General features: G+C 55.3%; 1 protein-coding gene across 5 annotated transcripts in view; it reads left to right on the top strand.

Annotated features, from left to right (window-relative positions):
- The first annotated feature begins 395 nt into the window (after positions 1 to 395).
- Positions 396 to 18,066, top strand: part of CLUH (clustered mitochondria homolog) — a 33,909-nt gene continuing 16,238 nt past the window's right edge. Inside the window, exons 1-9 of one of the 5 annotated variants that reach the window (XM_064678184.1) lie at positions 471 to 554; positions 6,063 to 6,891; positions 11,767 to 11,963; positions 13,438 to 13,609; positions 13,770 to 13,913; positions 14,127 to 14,254; positions 14,875 to 15,029; positions 15,849 to 15,974; positions 17,358 to 17,505. In XM_064678184.1, coding sequence (XP_064534254.1) covers positions 6,141 to 6,891; positions 11,767 to 11,963; positions 13,438 to 13,609; positions 13,770 to 13,913; positions 14,127 to 14,254; positions 14,875 to 15,029; positions 15,849 to 15,974; positions 17,358 to 17,505 — 1,821 coding nt within the window. In that variant the 5' untranslated portion in view covers positions 471 to 554; positions 6,063 to 6,140. Of the gene's footprint in view, positions 555 to 5,333; positions 6,892 to 11,766; positions 11,964 to 13,437; positions 13,618 to 13,769; positions 13,914 to 14,126; positions 14,255 to 14,874; positions 15,030 to 15,848; positions 15,975 to 17,357; positions 17,506 to 18,066 lie in introns of those variants that run through there. The other 4 variants (XM_064678185.1, XM_064678183.1, XM_064678182.1 and 1 more) reach the window with 4 other exon arrangements.

Raw genomic sequence — 18,066 nt, 5'->3', positions numbered from 1 at the left:
GAGTGGCCCCCCAGTCCTTACAGGGGGCCTGCAGGTCCATGGGGGGGATCATTGTCAGGGCCTGGAGTGACAGGGCCGGCCCCGAGCTGCGGGCACACGAGGCCGGGACACCCGCGGCTCCCCGGGCCCGGCTGGGCGCGGTGTCACCCCCGTGACCCCCGGCGGCCTCCGGGAAGGTCGCAGGCAGCCGGTGACCTTCACCGGGGGGGCTGCGGGGCCTCCCTGGCCGGGAGCCAGGAGGCGGGGCCGTGCGGGGGCTGTGCGGGTCTGTGCGGGGCCCGTGCGGGTCTGTCCGAAGCCGTGCGGGGCCGGTCCCGGCGCGGGGCGCGCGGCCCCTTTAAGGCGCTGCGGGCGCGGGGGTTGGGCCGTGGCGGGCGCCGTAGCGGCGGCGGGGCCGCACCACGTGGGGCGGGCGGACGGCGCTGTCCTTCGCGGGCCCATGGTCATCCGAGCGGGCGAGATGCCGCCGGCCGCCGTGCCGGCCGCGCAGGGCGCCGACCAGCAGCACGCGGCACCCTGCGCCAGCCGGCCCGCGGACACGCAGCAGCGCCCCGGTAAGGGCCCGGGCCGGGGCCTGCGGCGGGAGCGCGGGCCGGCCCCGCGGGGCCGGCGGTGCCCGTGCCGGCGGTGCGAACCCACTATCTCCTCTCCGGCGCCGGGGCTCCCGGGGCCCGCCGGGAAGGTCGCGGGGGGCCGGGATCGCGCTGGGGACCCGGGGCGGTTCTGCGGCCCCGGGCGGCTCGTCCCGCCCGGGGACACCCCGGCGGAGCGGCCCGGGCGCCCCCAGCCCCCGGCCCGGGGGGCTCCGTTTAGCGGGGAAGCCGTGCCGGGCCCGGCGGCCCCGCCGTGTCTCGGGAGGCTCCGCGCAGCCCCGGGGCCGCGCTGGCTGCCGGGGCCCGAGGCCGCAGCGGGGCCGGGCCGCGCGGTTCGCGGAGCCGGCCCGTGGCGCGGCGGGGCCGGGCCGGGGCCCGGGGCAGCCCCGGGGGCGGGCGGTGCCCCCGGCCCGGACGGGCCCGTCCCGGCGGAGCGGGAGCCCCGGGCCCGGTGAAGGTCACCTTCAAGGGGCCGCTCCACCGCGCGGCCGCGGGGGGGCCCGGCCCGGAGCGGCCCCGTTCCCCCGGGCCGGGGGCACCGCCGGGCGCTGCGGGCGCGGAGTTTGCTCCGGGACCGCGTGGGGCTGCCCGCGCACCGACATGGGTGTCCCGCAGGTGGTGGGCAGGAGAGAGCTGGGTCCTCCTGGAAATTCGGGATGCGGGAGCCACTGACACGTTAGGAAATGCTCAGAAGCGCTCAGAAGCAAGAATTGTTCTGGGAGGAGGCTTGTTCGAGACGACAGCTGGAAATTGTGGATTTTAACTAGATATTTGCTGGCTGTTCTTGATTTGTATCGGAGCCTGAGTGGCTCAGGCTGGGGACGAGGTGCAGCCCCATGTCCTGACTGTCCTCAGTGCCAGCTGCAGGGCTGGCACAGCCCCTGCTTCCCCCTGCCCTGGGTTTGCTCGGTTTGGTGTGTTATATTTTCAAGAACTTACAGCCCTGAGCACTGATCTCAGGCTTGGCTTTTTTCTCTGATCTCTAAAGTACAAGCAGATGGCATACAGGCATGGCTTGTGGCTGGCCTTCGTCCTGAGGCACATGAATCCTCTGAGTGACCTCCCTGCCACTTCCTTCCCCTACCCCCCCAGCCCCCCAATTTTATGGTGTGGAGGTGGATTTTTGAAGTTTGTCACCTAAAGCAAAGTTCACTGGCATTTGGTGGTGGAGCAAGTTGGATGCAGTTCAGGAGTGGGGAGCTCAGTGCTGAGAGCCTCCCCCTCTCCCCCACGTGTCAGATTTTGAAGCAGGCATCACGCCTGCAGTGCCAGCAACTGGGTTAAAAAGTTACGTGGTGTAATCCCTGCCTCCTCGGGTGCAATCGATTGCTGAGGGAGCTCGGAAGGTGGAAAAATCTTCCACGTGTTTCAGCACTGCACAATTGCTCAGGTGCCTCTTGGATCTGGGGAGGAGTAGGGGAAGGTCTTGTCAGGGAGTTGGGGCCTGTTTTGGTTTAAATTACCTTTCTTATAAGCTAGCGTGAGGTCATAGACAGTCACTGTTTGCAGTGTTTCTTGGATTATTTTTGTGCCTATGGTTTTCACTGTCCATAGAATAAGTCTCTCATGTGCAAGTTTGTTAATGCTACCATAAAATGCCTTTCAACCTTGCCTTGCCCAGATGTGTTTTTTTCTAGCTCAGTCCCTCCATCTCTCAGTGTCCCAGCCACCCATGCCTTCACCCACCTCTTCTGTTAGAGCAGCAGAGAATGCAGGTGTTAATCGAAAACTGCTGTGGAAGCAAGTGTTGCTGTGCATTAGCAACAAGGTCAGAAGGCTGATTCTTAATCTTGGGATCTGCTATCGCTGTCTGTCACCCGACCTTGGAGGTTCACTGGTGTTTCAGAAAGGGCTGAATTGCTGGCACTCGGGGTTTTTTAATATGCAGCTCTAACAGACTTCGGGGGGAGAGTCAGAGAAAAGTTGTGCAAGAGAAATCTGATCACCACTACAAGGATAAGAAGAGGAAAGGAGCACAGTAACACAGCATCTGTGCGGCGAGGTGAGGGATGGGAACCTGAGGGGATCATGTTCAGGGCAGTTCTGCCGGTGGGATAAGAGCTGAGCTCCTACTAGAAGGTTGCTACACTGCTTGAGCTGCCTTGCTTCTGGGTTTCCCAGCTGAAAAGTGGAAATAAGTAGGTCAGGAGCATGCACTGAGATAAATCCACCTGCAGACACAGAACTGCCTCGTGCACAGTAAAACCAGCGCCGTGTTGCAGAGTCCTGTGTTTGCCTTCGTCGTCTGTACATGACTAAACTTGGCAGCACACCCCTCTCCTGGCACAGCTTCCCAGCACCCGCTTTGCTTTCCTGCGTCGTGCTCCGTTGGTTGTGCTGGAAAGTTGTTATTTCTAGAAGCTTTACAGGTCTCAAGTTCATGCATTTTTTTATTTGCATTTGAGAAGCAAAGCCAGTCCGTGGGGCAGTGCTGGGACAGCATGCCAGAGATGAAAACCAACATGTGGCTCCTGCCATGGTGGCAGTGGCTGTCACTTTTGGCAGCAGGTCAGATTTTTGCCGTAGTAGCAAGGCTGTCCCAGGGTTAGCCTCTGGTTCTCGCCTCCTGCAAGCACCTGGTTGATGCAGCAGAGCTCATCATTCCCCTTTGCCTGTGGAGCCTTCTGTTGCATTCTACCTCTCTAAGATTATTGAGTCCAGGACATTTTCCTGACAGTTTGGCATAGAGGCACTTACACAGGGGACAAACCTTCCCTCTTTGGGTGGGAAAGTAGATGTGTGCTCACAGAAGTGCAGGCTCTTTTCTCCAGCTGAAGAGATCACTGCTGGCTGGTCCTCCCTGCAACACTGTGGAGCTGTAGCTGTTGCCTCCCAGCACTGCTGCTTTTGTCTGCAGGCCTGATGCTCTGCTGGTCCCGCTGCACACAGAGACCAGCAGGTTCATTCCATGCCTTGGGCTCTTGTTGTCCCAGTAGCTTTCTGAAGCTAAGGCATGTGCCAGAGTTAAGCACAGAGACTTGAAGAATTATCGGCTGTTTCCCGGTATCTGTCTGAAATGCGATTCCTTCCTTCAGCTCTCTTGAAATTTGAGAATCATGCTCTCCCTGACACAGTTGATGTTTTTCTTGGTGCTGATCTTTGCACTTTGCCTTAGTCTTTGCTCCTGATTTCTGTGATGTTTGAATTGCACATTGTTGTTGCAGGGTCACCCAAAGAGCCAGTTTCAGGGCTAAGTTTCCAAAGTTTTGGCCAGATGGAAAGTTTACAAATGGGTTTAAATGTAGTTCCCAGATGTGGAGAACCAATTTGAGTTTAATGATGGCAATAGAGCAGCTCTAATGTTTTACTGTGGGCTCTTTTTAAAAGAAGTCCTTGTTGCACCCAAAGTGCGGGAAGTTCCTGTGAAGCTGTGGTTTCCACAGGGGAGGCAGATGGAGGCACCTCTGCATGTCTCCTACCTCCCCTGACGGGATGTCCTGCAGTCACATTTCCATTAGGGCCATCTCTGGAGCTAATGCCTGTTCATTTAGTCAATTTATTTAGATTCATTAAACTTTATTTAGTTTAATTACTTATTCAGCTAAAATATAATTTGCATTTGCTGTACTGACACCAGCCTTCGTATGTTAAAGCTGACACACATCATGCTGCTCTTGAGCTTGCTTTGGCTGGAGTCAAAGAAATGTGGCTCCAGCTTTGTGGGACCTGACCAGGTACTTCTCCAGGGGGGAGATTTTTCTTCCCAAAGGTCTCTCGGTAAGGAAGAAGAGTTGAAGCTGTCAGTACATCTTAACTTCTTCAAAACTCATCAGAAAAACATGAGTTAGCAATACTGATGTGATCTGAAAGTTGGTGCTGGCTCACGAGGCTGAGGGGTACCCAGTCCTGGGGCTCCAAGGCCCATCAGCTCCTGCACTGAAGGAGCAGCTGTGGAGGTCCTGAGGGCTCCTTGCTTACTGCTTACAGGAGTTGAAACAAGTTGGATTGGAGAGACTTCTCTTCTGATTCCTCTTCCTTTTAAAAGGACAACAGAAACTGGCTGGGTCTTTTGTGGAGAGCTGCTGGTGTGTTTTTCAGCCCCTTTCTCCTGGCAGGTGGCTGGCTGGCACAGAGGGGCTGCTCCTGCCCTTCCCAGGGCCGCTGTTGCAGAGGGGATTGCCCTGCCTCTGTGTGTGTTGTGTTGGCCTTGAGCAGGGACCACGTGACCTGTGCTCCTGGCTTTGTTCTAGTTCTGATGTTTTTGTGCTAGAGGTGTGGCATGTATTTTTCTTCTGCTTGGTGCAGAGTTGTGTCCCTTCCTGTCCGTGTAGCCATGTCCAGTGCTTGTGAAAGCTTTCCCAGGCAGCTCCAAGGTTTAGGCTGCAGCTCTTGCACGTCACATCACGTGTTTGAAAGATCTGGCTCTTTGCATGTGTCGCAGGAAACCTGGACCACGTAGCTGAGCGTGGGGCAGTGTGCCTGCCAGCACAGGATGTGTGCAGAGGGGCTGTGATGCCTGGCAGATGCTGTGGAGGGAGGGCGAGGAGCAGGCGTTTGCAGCGTGGCCTCACTGGCAGTGTGATGGCCTGCTTGGCCACAGCCTCCCCAGGGCACCTGGTGCTTGGAGAAGTCTCCAGCTCCATAATCCCTGCTTCAGTTCTGTGATTTTCTTAACGTAGCATGGAGAGAGGAGAGGTGTTAGGGGGTTGTGTGTGTGGTTTTGTGGTTTGTTTGTGTTTGATATGGCAGAGCAGGGTGAGAGGAGAGAAAACTTGTCTGGAAACTACTTACTGGTTCACTGCCTGGCTGCTTTGTGCTCGCCTGCTTAGTATGGATGGCTGTGCTGGGCCCGGGTGTGCCATAGTAACTGCCCTCGCCTTGTAATTCAATGCATCTCACTGGCTCCGGTTTGGCAGCGGGGCACAAGCACTCATCCCATGCTGCACTGGTGTGCTCTCGAGATCGGGCTATTTATAACCTCTCCGGGCCAGGCTGGGCCGGCATCCCCCCGGGAGTGCCTGGAGAACCTGTCAGAGCCCAGCTGTGCTGCAGCTCGGCGGGGAGAGGAGAGGAACGGAAAGGAGAGGAAAGGAAAGGGGAGCCGCCGGCGCGGGAGCTGCTCCAGGCCTGCTGGTACCGTGGTGTGAGCGGCAGGTGGGGAGAGGGGCGAGGCCGTGCCCGTGCCCGCGGGTGAAGGTCGCTGGGCAGCGCTTCGGGAGAACTGCTGCGAGTCCAACATCCAATTCCACAAGCACGTGGGATCCTGTGCGGGGATCCTGCTGGTCCTCTGCATCCTGCTCCCGGGGGCCAAGTAGGAATCCTCTTTGGAGAAGCGGCTGGCTGTGTGAGAAGGCAGCAGAGGGCACGGGCTGGGCCTGGGCGTGTGCCTTGTGGGGACTTGACTTCAGTGTACGTGTGAAACACAGCTGACTGCTGTGATCTGGTGCTGCATGAGCCACGCTGCCACTGATCATGGGGAACGGCCTTTTTGCAAACTGCTGCAGGCAAGTCACCGATCTCCTCTTCCAGCCACGCGGCTCTGACTCGCCGGACGAGAGGTCTCCCCTCTTGCCAAAGTCTCCCACAAGCTGTGCTGTCTGCCCAGAGATGCCAGAAGCTGCCCAGTGTGCTGGGCTATACCCAGACATCATCCCCAGTGAAGCGGTGACTGGAGACCTGCAGAAGGGCACTGAATACATCCAAGACCCATCCGAGACCGAGGACGAAGAAGGAACGGTGACAGTTTGTGATAGGAGGGGTTTGAGACCCGGTGTTGGCACTGCTGGCCTGCTCCAGTGGGCAGAGGCATCCCCCGAGGTGACTGTCCTTCCAGCCGACCTTGGGGCCGGCCCGGCGGGGCTGGTTGATCATGCTCAGTCGCTCGGGGCCTGCCAGAGCTGCGTGAAACTTGAGGACAGCGGCTTAGCCCACAGATCCTGCCGCCGGGAGGAGCACGTGGCAGCAGCTGAGGGGGGGGATGCAGGCCCTGGAGCACATCCCGCTGGCCAGAGCCACAGTGAGGGACGGACAGCCGTGCGCTCGGACACAGCCGTGGCGGGTCTGGACTCCAGGCTGAAGCACAGAGCTCCTGCTCCCTCCCGGGGGAGCCCTGGGACAGCATCCTCTGCTCTGCCAGCAAGTGTGGGGAAAACCCCACGGGCCCAAAGCACAGTTGTGCTGCCTGTACCCCCTGGCAAGGTGTCACCTGAGGCTTGGGACACAAGTGCTGGTTTTGTAGTGACAGAGCCCACTGCCTGCCCTGGTGGCAGGTCAAGCTGTGATCCTGACTCGCAGGGACAGGTTCTGCCCTCAAACCAGCAGAAGAAGAAGAGGAAGAAAAAGAAGCTCCCTCTCCCAGGTGCTCAGCTCTGTCCCAGGGGCTCTGTCATGCTGTGTGGAGCCAAAACACTATATGCCCCTAATGGGGGTGGGTGGCTGCCTGTGCCTGTGAGATGGGGTAGCACAAAGAAGAGGGGAGGGAAGCAGAGGTGACATTTTAACTTCACGGCAGAAGGTGGAGGAGGAAGGTGGTGAGATATCCCACCTGGGTGTGTACCATGGAGGGCCTGTCTGTGCCTTGTCCGTGTGAGCAAAGCAAACATAAAAGCATTTTGCTTATCTTTTTAATTCATAAGGCAAATCCCTCTTTTGTTTGTGCCTGCAAACATGGTCCTTGTGAAGGATGGGAGTGGATCTCTCTGGCCCAGCCTGCAGCAGCACAGATGGGAGTGTGGGACCACAAGGGACCAGCACTGGGGGACTTTGGCTCCCCTGAGCTGCATGTGGGTAGAGGAGTGGCCTGACCTGCAGGGATGGAGCAGCTCTGCAGCTGTGCTGAGGAGGAGATGTTCCTTCTCCTCCTTCACCTGGTGCATCATTCCAGTGCTGTGGGGACAGCAGGCTCCAGCCAGTTGTTGCAGCGTGGGAGGGGAGCAGCCACCCACTTGGCCACATCTGGCTCTCCTCCTTTCCCACTTTTCCACAAACTGGCACAGCACAGTTGGAGTCCAGTGTGGCACCAAGTGGTAACTCAGGCTTTTGTCCTTGCCAGGACTTCTAGGATATGAGAAACAGATTATTTTTTAAGTCTCAAGGTCAAATTTTGCCTATCATTTTATTTTTTGTTCGGGCCCTGTGCAGTGACTGAATTTTGGTCTCAAGTGCTGTTTTGTGGTGCACCCACTGGCATGAGGGGATGTGTAGTGTGATTGACCTGAGCTGGTGGCTTAGTTTGTGGTTTGGCTTTCCCTGTGCCCACTGGCATGCCGGTGGCAGGTGTTGAGGCTGCAGCTTCTTGGGAAACTGCAGAAACTGTGTCATGTTGCTTGGAATTTGAAATACCTTTGAGGAGGGGAAGGCAGAATTTGGCCCCTCAGAATGGCACTGGAGCTGGTAAGGAATGCATTCCAAAACTCAGTGCTGGAAAAGGTAGGGGTTTAATTTACGGGTTTGTGCCTCTGACAATCTCTGTGGTTACTAAATGTAGAGAAGGAAACTCCTCACCAACAGAGCAGTCTGTGCAGACCAGGCTAGCTCACAGAAGTGTAGTGTCGCTGACTTTTTGATCTGATAATCTTAGAAAAGGATTAGTGACTACCTTTGGTTTAGAAGATTTGCTTGAACAATAATTAGTTATTAACTAACACTTCCCAGGATCTGTGCTGTCAATGGCTGTGTGCAGCCAGCAACATTCAGGCTCAGGTGTGCACCTTCCATCAGGCCAGGATCCTGTCTGCTTGGGTTTGCCAGGTGCCCGCCACGGCTGCAGCCTGGCTGTAAACAGGAGGCGGGATTACAGCAGGGCCTGTCACCTTGGCGTGTGAACTCCTTGTCCAGGTGCAGAGATGAAACCTAATCCTCAGTCTGATCCTGTCTGCCAGGCGTGACCGCAGACGGGCGAGCGCGGGTCGATTCCCGTGAGGTGGTGCCTGGTGCCTCCTGCCCGCTGTCCTGCCTCCTGCCCGCTGTCCTGCCTCCTGCCCGCTGTCCTGCCTCCTGCTGCTGTCCTGCCTCCTGCTGCTGTCCTGGTGCTCCGTGTGTGAGGCTCATTCGTGCTCACAGCAATGAGAACATCCTGTCACGGCTCGGCCACCAGCCAGCGCCAGCCAGAGCTCAGCAGCCTCCACCGCGCCCGTGGGTACAAACTGTGGGCCGAGAGGAGGAGGGGGGTCCTTGCTGGGACACTGGCACATCCCTTGGAATGACAGGGGATATCAGAGGTCACAGTCAAGATCTCCTTGCTCTGTCTCCAGCAGTGAGCAGGGCGGTGAGCAGGAGGAGCGGCCGGGTTTGCCCCCAGAGCGGGTGGTTCCGCTTACCCATGACTCAGACACCTGTGAGCCCAGGGCTGCAGCACCCGGCAGTGAGAGCCAGCAGCCAAACAGCTGCTGGCCAGTTTGGGGCTCCAAGTGAGTGAGGAACAGGAGAGAGGTCTCTGCAGGTGTCTTTCAGGTGTCCCTGTTGCTCCTTCTGCTGTCTCACGTAGGCTGAAATCCAGTGCCCCGAGATCTGCCTCCCTCTCGGCGCTGGTGCTGCGGAGGCTGTGGCAGCAGCGCTGCAGTGGGTGGGAGGAAGCAGTGACCCACTTTAAGGCAGGTGGGTGCAGCTCTGCTTCCCTTGGGGAGCACATGTGGTGAGTCAGCACCCAGGAGACAGCACGGCCTCCAGGCCAGCTTGTGCTTTGTTTAAACATACCCACTGTGAACAGACCCCACTGGAAAGCCCTGGCTGGCTCACATCCAAGGGTTAACCTGCTGCACAGCAGGTCTTTCTCAGTCCAGGCTTTTGTTTCTAAACTTAAGACAGTATTGGCTGGAGCTGGATCCTCTGGCGTAAGGAGACGTGAAGGTGTTGCCTATACATGTTTCTTGTCACAAAGTGCAGAGCTGTGCTGGCCCTGTCTTCACTTGAGTAGGGAAATAGGGATGGAAAGGCCAAATATCTTGTATTTCTGCAGTCAATAAACAATCTTCTGATTTCTGAAACACTCAGTAGTTTGGGGATCTGACACCACTGAACAGTGAAAAGCACAAGCGTGGTCCTGGCTGGTGACCTTCTCTTGCTGCATGCAGAATTCTCTGTCTCACTTTGCTTTGCCACTGAAGGTATTGTGCTCCACACCAGCATATGCATGGTTGTAATGCCAACCTTCCTCTTAGCCACATTCTGCCTCCCCTTCCTGGCTGCCACAGCAGGAGCAGGAGTTCAGTGGTCCTGCCCTGCTTGGGTGGGCAGGGGCTGGGCCAGTCTGGCTCGGGTGCCTGGCGGGTCACCCTCTCTGCAGTACTGGTAGCCCCAGGTGCAGCATTTCTGTGATGGCTTTTCTGTGCTCTATCCAGGTCCCCACGTGTTGAGGCAGTCCAGGAGCATGGCTGTGCTGGCTGTAGGGTGTGACAAGGGGCTCTCCCCAGCCCTCTGGGCATAGTGTGGTTTTTCTGAAACCACATCTCTTGAGGCACTCGTGTGTGGAGCTTTTCTTCCTCCTTTCTAGCATGACTGCAGCTTGCTGGAGCCAGAGCCAGGCCTCTTGTTTGACTCGCCCTTGGCTTCATCTGTCAAAGAAATGAGCAGCTTGTGCTGGGGACATACGCATGGTGACAGGGAACATGAGCAGCAGCTGCCAAGCTGCTGAAGGCAGCAGAGACTGCCTGAGGTAGCTCTGCTACCTGCTGCCTTTTGGAAAGGATGTGCTCTCATTGCATTTCTTGCCCTTTCACCATGTCCTAATTCAGCCCTGACAGTTGTCTCTGAGGGTTTTCTGCAGTCTGAAGTGGGGGTGTGACCCTCTGGGGACACTCCAGCAGGGCCTGTTGCTGCAGCCTCGTGTTGTGCTCCAGGGGTGCACAGGGGGCTGTGGCATTTCCATTCCTGTTCTGGGTCATGGTGAAGGCTGGATGACTTCTCTGGGCTGCAGGAGCACTTGGGGCTGATGGGGAGGAACTGTCTGTGACACCTGTAGGTGTCAAGCCACAGTGCCAGTCTGAGGTGAGGGAGGTTGAGCTGCCATCTCCCCTGGAGATGGGTGCCTTGCTGGGAGGTGAGGAGGAGGAGAGAGACCTGCCACATGGAGCTGGCTGGGGGGCTCCAAGCCTGGCTTGGAGCTGCCCTGACCCTGTGCAGCCTTTCAGAAAGGCTGTTTCTGCTGCCTGGAAAAGACCTCCCCCTGCTCCATCTGTGCTGCCTGCAAGTGGGTGTCTGGGAGCACCAAGCTGGAACAGCCATGTGTGACCTTGGGGGTCCAGCTGAGTGTGCCAGGACAGCCCTGCTGGGAACACACCATGAAGGGCACAATGCCTGCTCCCCTCCATTGAGGGCCAGTGTGGTGCCCTGGAGCACCAGGGGCACTCTGCCCTATCCCAAAGTTGCTGTCAGTGGCTCTTCCAGCTTCTCCTGGCAGCACCTAGGTCCTCTTCAGTGTGGTCCCCAGCCTGGTTCACAGGGTGTAGGCAGCTCTAGGAGACTGGCAGCCTCCTAGATCTTATCAGCTCTATGACACTCTCCACCTTATTGGAAGGGAAAACAAACCATTGCCGAGCGGTGAGGTAGGTGCAGAGAGCTCCCCAGCCCTGTGATGCATCCACCTAAGCGGGCACTTTAAATGTCGTCACCTTTTTCTTGAATAAAATTGCTTAGACAAAGCCTCACCCTGGCACCATGGGATCTCTGTGAAGTATTCTGGCAATGCAGAGAGTGGCCAGATGCGGGCAGGGGTGTGGGAGCTGTTTGTGTGGTGGTGGAGTAACCAGGCTCCCACGTGAGGTGCAGCAGAGTGGTGCCACTGCAGCTCCTGCCTCCCTCTCCCTGCAGTCCCAGCAGGGCTGTGGGGAGCTGTTTAACATGTTGGTGCACAGGTTACAGCTGCCTCCGGGCCGCAAAGCACCACACACCCATTTCTTTTAATTAAGAGGCTTCTTAAGACAGCTCAGTGTGGTGTACACTGACCCATCCTTCCTGCCCTCCTTCCCTCCTCTCTTCACACAGTTTGTGGAAGATGCAAACCCCACAGGCAAGTGAGAGCACGTTAATTATGCTGTGAGGGGAAGGGAGGGAAGGGCCTGGCACACCTCTGTCTAGTAAACAGCAAGTGCAGAATAAAACCCTTCCTGCCTTTTAACCCCTGGTTTGCTCGGGCTGGCCAGAGGACAGTGGTGGTGTCCAAGCCAGTCTCTGCAGCCACTCAGAGAGGAATGTCCCTTAGCTCAGACCTTGTCTAAATCCCTCTCTTCTCATCCAGAGCACCCATCTGGTGTGGCACTGATGAATGGCAGCGGCCTGCACGACAGCCTCAAGGGCGAGAAGGATGCCAGGCAGAACGGCCACGAGGAGGCTGACCCGGGAGAAGATGGGAACGACCAGGAGGTCATCGTCATCCAGGACACGGGATTTACTGTCAAGATCTGTGCACCAGGGATAGAGCCCTTTTCCCTGCAGGTACCTGCCCTTGCTAGCTGGGAAGGGGAAGGAGGCAGTGGGAAGCATTTCAGCCAGGCAGGCAGGGAAGGGAGCGGAGGACTGTGCCCAGGAAGGCCCCTGGTAGCCCCCACAGTCTGGCAGTACCTTCAGGCTGCTTACAGCTCCCTGACCTGATGGGACTAAGTGGGAAAGAAGGCAGCAAAGAATGGAGGGTGCAGGAGAGAGGCTGCCTGGCCAGTGCCTTTGAGAGAAAAAGGAAGGAAGAGATGATGTGAGCAAGAGGCTGTCTGGCCCAGGCCTGCCTGGACATTGCAAGGACAGGGAGGTGTTTTGTTCTGGATCCCAGGTGTGGAGCAAGGGGAGGAGAAGTCGCTGAGGTGGAGCTCCTTGTCCACTGCAGAGGGGCTTGGATGTGGAGCTGAGCACAGGGAGAATGACCTTCCTACTTCTGGGCTTTTCTAAAGAAGGGTTGTGAAAACATGATTTCTGGGCCTGGCTCTCAGGAAGGGAAAATCCCTTTCTTGCTCAGCAGTTTTGGCATGATGCTGCTTTGGGCCAGCCTGGGTTTGGTGCAGTGGCAGGTGGTAGCACAGCTCAGGGAGCTCAAGCACCGGCCTGAAGACCAAGGGAACAATGCAATCTCCACTTTGTTCTGCACAGAGAGCTCTGCCTGTGTCATGTGGACAGTGGCACGTGCTGCCAGATCAGGATGGTCTCTGACATGCCTGGCTGATAGTCCCATTTAGCTTGATACCTCACCAAAAACTATTTGAGTGAAATATCTCTTGGGAAGAGGGATCTAGAATCTAAACCAAGTGGGAAGTCTTATCTCCCCAAGACCTGCAGAGGTTGCAGTGAAATGCCATCCCCCGTGGAAGTAGCTGTGTCTCAGCCTGGCTTTTTTTCTCCTTTAAATCCCCTTGGCTATTAGTTTTAATAGGCTAATAATAGCAGGCTGCCTTTTTTACAGCAACTTATGTAAACTACCCTGAGTCTTCTGAGCTTGTGAGCAGTGTTAGGGTGCTGGCACAAAGCAAGGAGGTGGGAGAGCAGCCCCAGTGCACCAGCCTGAGCAGTGTGTGGAGGTGTGGCACTGGCACAGACACACCACAGCTCCCGTGGGCACCGCGGCCGATGGAGAGGAGGAAAGGGCGTGTTTGCCACGTGCATCATACAAGACCTCACCACAAATGTACAGTGTGAAGGGATAAGGGAGGAACCCCCAGTTTCCCGCACCACCTTCTATTTTTGCACTGCCCTCTGTCACCTCTGTCCCATGTCTAGTGCTTGTGGGATGGAGCTGGGGTGGCTGACCCTGCCAGAGGTGGCAGGCCCTCCCAGCAGGGGCAGAAGTGATCTTCTGGAAGGGAGGTAGAGTCTGCTTTTCTGAGCTTGGACAGGTCAAGAGTTGTTTGATTCTGCAGTAGAGGGACAAAGTTTTGGCAAGAGCATGTGTGAGGTTAAAAAATAACAGGGTTCTTCCCTTCTTAAGGTTTCTCCTCAAGAGATGGTGCAAGAGATCCACCAAGTTTTGATGGACCGGGAGGATACTTGCCATCGGACTTGCTTCTCCCTGCAGCTGGACGGCAACGTCCTCGATAACTTTGCTGAGCTGAAAACTATTGAAGGACTGCAGGAGGGCTCGCTGCTGAAAGTGGTGGAAGGCAAGTTCCTTCAGACTTGTGAGGGAATGAATGAGGGGTTTTATAGGGAGTGGTTTTGGCCACCCAGCAGCCCTTTACGTGGTTGTGTTTTGAGACCTGTGTGCCGAAGGATTAAGCAAATGTGTAATTCCAGTTTTTTTCCTCACTTTTTGCTCGTCAGAGCCATACACAGTGCGAGAAGCCAGGATACACGTGCGTCACATTCGGGACCTTCTGAAGAGTCTTGACCCATCAGATGCTTTCAATGGTGTGGACTGTAACTCACTGTCCTTCCTGAGTGTCTTCACTGAAGGAGACCTGGGAGGTATGGGGCAAAAAGACTTCTCTGGTGTGGTCTGGGCTTTCATTCCCTGACTCCTTGCTTAGTTAAACACACAGTGAGTGACAGTCACCTGTCCCGTGTCATTCGGGAGTGCAGAGGAACACTCGGAGCACTTCTGCATCCCTCCTTGAATGATGACTGGAGGAGGGAATGCTGCACTTTCCAGAACTGACTTTCTGTCTCTGTCCATTCCAGACAGTGGAAAACGGAAGAAGAAAGGTACTGAAATGGAACAAATTGACTGCACCCCTCCTGAACATATCCTGCCAGGTAGCAAAGAGAGGCCCCTGTGTGCCCTTCAGCCCCAGAACAGAGACTGGAAGGTAGAGTTCTCCTGTGTCATTGAAACAGCTGTTGGCACATTCCTCGCAGCAAACTGGTGGTTAGGGATTGAAAGCTGAGCTGAAGTGGACTTTGGGATTTGCTCTGCTTCGTGCTTCACAAATGCTGGGATAGCACTGCTTAGCTAAAAGAAAAAAGTCCAGGAGCTGGTGTGCGACACCTTGGACATGGAGTCTGGACAAATGTGCAGTGTGGAAGGGCCAGGCTTGCTGGGAGGGGTGGCAGGGAAGGTAGAATTCTCTGCAAAGTCCTGGAGACAGGATCTGCAGATCACCACAGATTGCCCTTAGCTTTCCCATCCCCTCCCACTTGGATTCCAGTTTAGAAGCTGCCATTTGAAAACCAGTACAGCAAGAAATCCATGCCCTGTGCAGCCCAGAGGCCCAGGGTGTCTGTTTTCACCCGTGTCTTGCGGTGTGAAAGGCAAACTGGTGGACTGCAGAGGGCTCAGGAAGGCTGTGCTCTGGAGACCAGGTGGGTTTGTAAGCTCCGTTTCTGGAATCAAGCAGGTAAAAGGGATCTGTCTTGTACATTGAATGACTCGAACTCAAAGACATTAATTCCCGCTGACAGGAGTCGCTTCTGTTGTGTTCTTCTGTAGCCTTTGCAGTGCCTAAAGGTATTGACAATGAGTGGCTGGAACCCTCCGCCCGGTAACCGCAAGATGCACGGGGACCTCATGTACTTGTACGTCATCACGGTGGAGGATCGGCACGTCAGCATCACTGCGTCCACCCGGGGGTTCTACTTGAATCAGTGAGTAACTGAGATTCTTCCTGTCCTGCCCTGCAGCAGCCAGCTGGAAAAGAACCCACAAACAAACAGTTGCTGCCTCTTTTTTTTTTTTTCTTTGGCGGGAAGCAGCCTATTTTAATTTGCTGCTCACATGGGTTTGTGGGAGTTGCTGTACTGGATTGGGCTGTTCAGTTATGCCTGGTACCACTTCTCCACAGTGGCTAAGTGCCTGGTGCTTTAGGGAAAGTTTAAACATCCCATAATGTCATCAACTAATTAGAGCATTTTGAGTCGGGAGGAAATTCCTTCCCGACCATTGCAACTATCTCATTTTGCCCTAAAGCAAAAGCACAGCCTGTCATAACTCCCTGAGCTGGGCACAAATTTGACTAGAAATTATTATTTTTTTAATGATGACTGTGAGAGACTGTTGTGGCTGTGCCTGTTGGAGTGGCTGTGCTGAGGGGGTTCTCGGTTAAGCAAAGGCTCTTTTGGTGTGTTTGAGAAGCTCTATGAAATCAGTCCTTCCCAGCTATAAAAATAGAAGCCTCTCTTGAGCCTGAGGGTGGCTGAAGACAGTCTAAATTAAATAACCCATCAGGGCCCATCAGGGCTAGGTACAGGGTTACTGGCTGTGTCTCACGTGGGGAGACTGGAGAGGGCCCTTGCAGCCCATCTACCCGTGTGTGCCCCATGGTCTCCTTCTTGCAGGCAAGGGCACATGGGGCAGCCTTTTATACTGTGCATGTATGGAGAGCTCTTGGTCATGTTCCACATTCCAGGGAATGGGAACTATCAGGTATGACAGTGGCTTGTGACTGTTTCTTTTTTTTCTTGCAGGTCTACTGCATACAGCTTCAATCCCAAACCTGCAAACCCCAGCTTTCTCAGTCATTCCTTGGTGGAACTACTTAACCAGATCAGCCCTACCTTCAAAAAAAACTTCTCTGCCCTGCAGAAGAAACGGTAGCAGTGCTTTTTCCTCTCTAGTTCCTTGAGCAGTCTGGTGTGAAGTTGGGGAGGCTCAGCTGTGTGGCTGGTCCTGGGGAGCTGGATGCCACTGGTGCAGCAGGATTTGCAGTGCCTGCTGCTCTGAGCTCACGGAGTGGTGGGTGGTTGGGACACATGACTGTAAGCTGCAAGGACCACAGAGCACCTGACCCAATGTCATGGCAGCTCCCTGAGGTTGCTGCTTTCCCTCACTTGAAACACGAGCTGTCAGAGCTGATGGGCCTGTCTGTGGTGTTCAGCCCAGAGTCCCCATCCGTGTGCACTGGGTGTTCCTCTCTGCTGTAGCTCTCCAGTGACTCTTGCTTCCAGCATGTTGATTTACTATTTCAGTTCTGCCTGAAGCAAAGGGTGGGGGTATGACAGCATTCTGTTGCCATGGGAATATCACTTGTGGGGCTTATCTGGAATTCAGGTGCTCTGTCCCTGCTGGGAAACTGAACACACAGGACAATTTGCACAGTGGGAGAGCGAGCCTGGAGTGACTGCAGTGTTCATACAATGGACACGGCGGTGCATTGACCAGCTCCTGAGGGGTGGGTCTCCTCCCCAAGGCTCTGTTGGCCACATGCCCTGTGGGAGGTGGGAGGCTTGGTGACTGCCCAGTTACCCAGGCAGCAGAGTGTTAGTGTGGAGCACGGCCATGGGCTGCAGCAGCACTGGTAACCTGATCAGTAGGTACTTCTTCTCTGGTCCAAAAAAGAGACTGAAGCATAAATATCAGTGAAAGTAACACACGAGGGCTTTGTGTAGGCTTATGGTAGAAAGAGAATGGTTATTTTAAACATGCCTGTGCATGTTAATTTTCTCTTAATTTCCTCTAGCTCCTATAATAATAAACCAACAATAAGGCATTGTTTGATTCTCCCGTCCTTGCTGCAGGGACCATTTGTTCTGCTCCAGGACAGTGGGTCCTGTGCAAAAGCCTGTCATTCTTCAGAGTCACTTAATGAACTGCCTCAGCTCAGCAGGGTGTGGATTGACAGGCACATTGTGTGGCTCTGGGAGCTCTGCTCCTGCTTCATTAAGGAGATGAAAGTGACACCAGACGAGGGCTGAAATTAGCAGTGGCCTCCAGCCACCACTGCCACTATCTGGCCATTTAAAAATGATTATACTGTATTGCTTCTTGGGCCAGAAGTAACTACAGATGAGCCCCCAGCCCCTGCTGAGAGCAGGCAGATTACACAAGAGGCCTCTCAGCAACGCTTGAGTTTCCACTGTGGGCTGCTGTTACACCGTGACCCGTTTGGACTAGTGTGAAAGCACAGGGAAAATTCTCTTAGAATAGAAAGAAATCTTTCTTTGAAAAATGTCTAATTGTTTTCCCTCCCAAACTAGGGTTCAGAGACACCCTTTTGAGAGGATAGCCACTCCTTTCCAAGTGTACAGCTGGACGGCTCCACAAGCAGAGCATGCCATGGACTGTGTCCGGGCCGAGGACGCTTACACTTCTAGACTGGGCTATGAGGAGCACATACCTGGGCAGGTATTGGTCTTGCTTTACCTGACAATGCTGGCAAGAGTTTTGCTGCCAGCTGTGCTGGGAACCAGTTAGCTTTCAACAAGTAACCTCTGGTATTTGTGGAATGGTCTTGCTCATCAAGGGGAAACTTATTCACAGGGCCCTTGACTACAGGGGCTGTGCTGCTCAGGCTGCAGCTCCTTGAGCATGGAAGGGTCTGAGAGGAGCAGCTTCGTCTTGGGTGTTTATAAATTGCCCGTCCCTGCTCCGATGGGGGTCACTGCACAGGAGGCAGAGCACTCCTCCGTGCCAGCCAGGCGTGGAACGGCTCTTGTGTCTCTGAGAGACTATTCCAAATGCTCCAGTTGCAGCTTTGTATCACAGAATGGTGCAGGGCTGCCTTGGCAGGTGTGTGCCTGCAGCGTGAGCGCAGTGCTGGTGACAGTGGCATGGCTGCTCCTTCAGTGGTACTGCCCTGCATTAGCTGGGCCAATGAAAGGTCTGTCCTAGACTGCTGTTGAATAAAGTGCACTGTGGAGGTGTGTTCATTCCTGCTGCTAATTCATTTCCTCTGAGCTCCACTGC

Source organism: Pseudopipra pipra, chromosome 21 (assembly GCF_036250125.1).
Source record: "Pseudopipra pipra isolate bDixPip1 chromosome 21, bDixPip1.hap1, whole genome shotgun sequence".
In the NCBI taxonomy this organism is placed as follows: Eukaryota; Metazoa; Chordata; class Aves; order Passeriformes; family Pipridae; genus Pseudopipra; species Pseudopipra pipra.
Note: the sequence above shows the minus strand (reverse complement) of the source record. Positions and strands in the feature narration are given on the sequence as shown.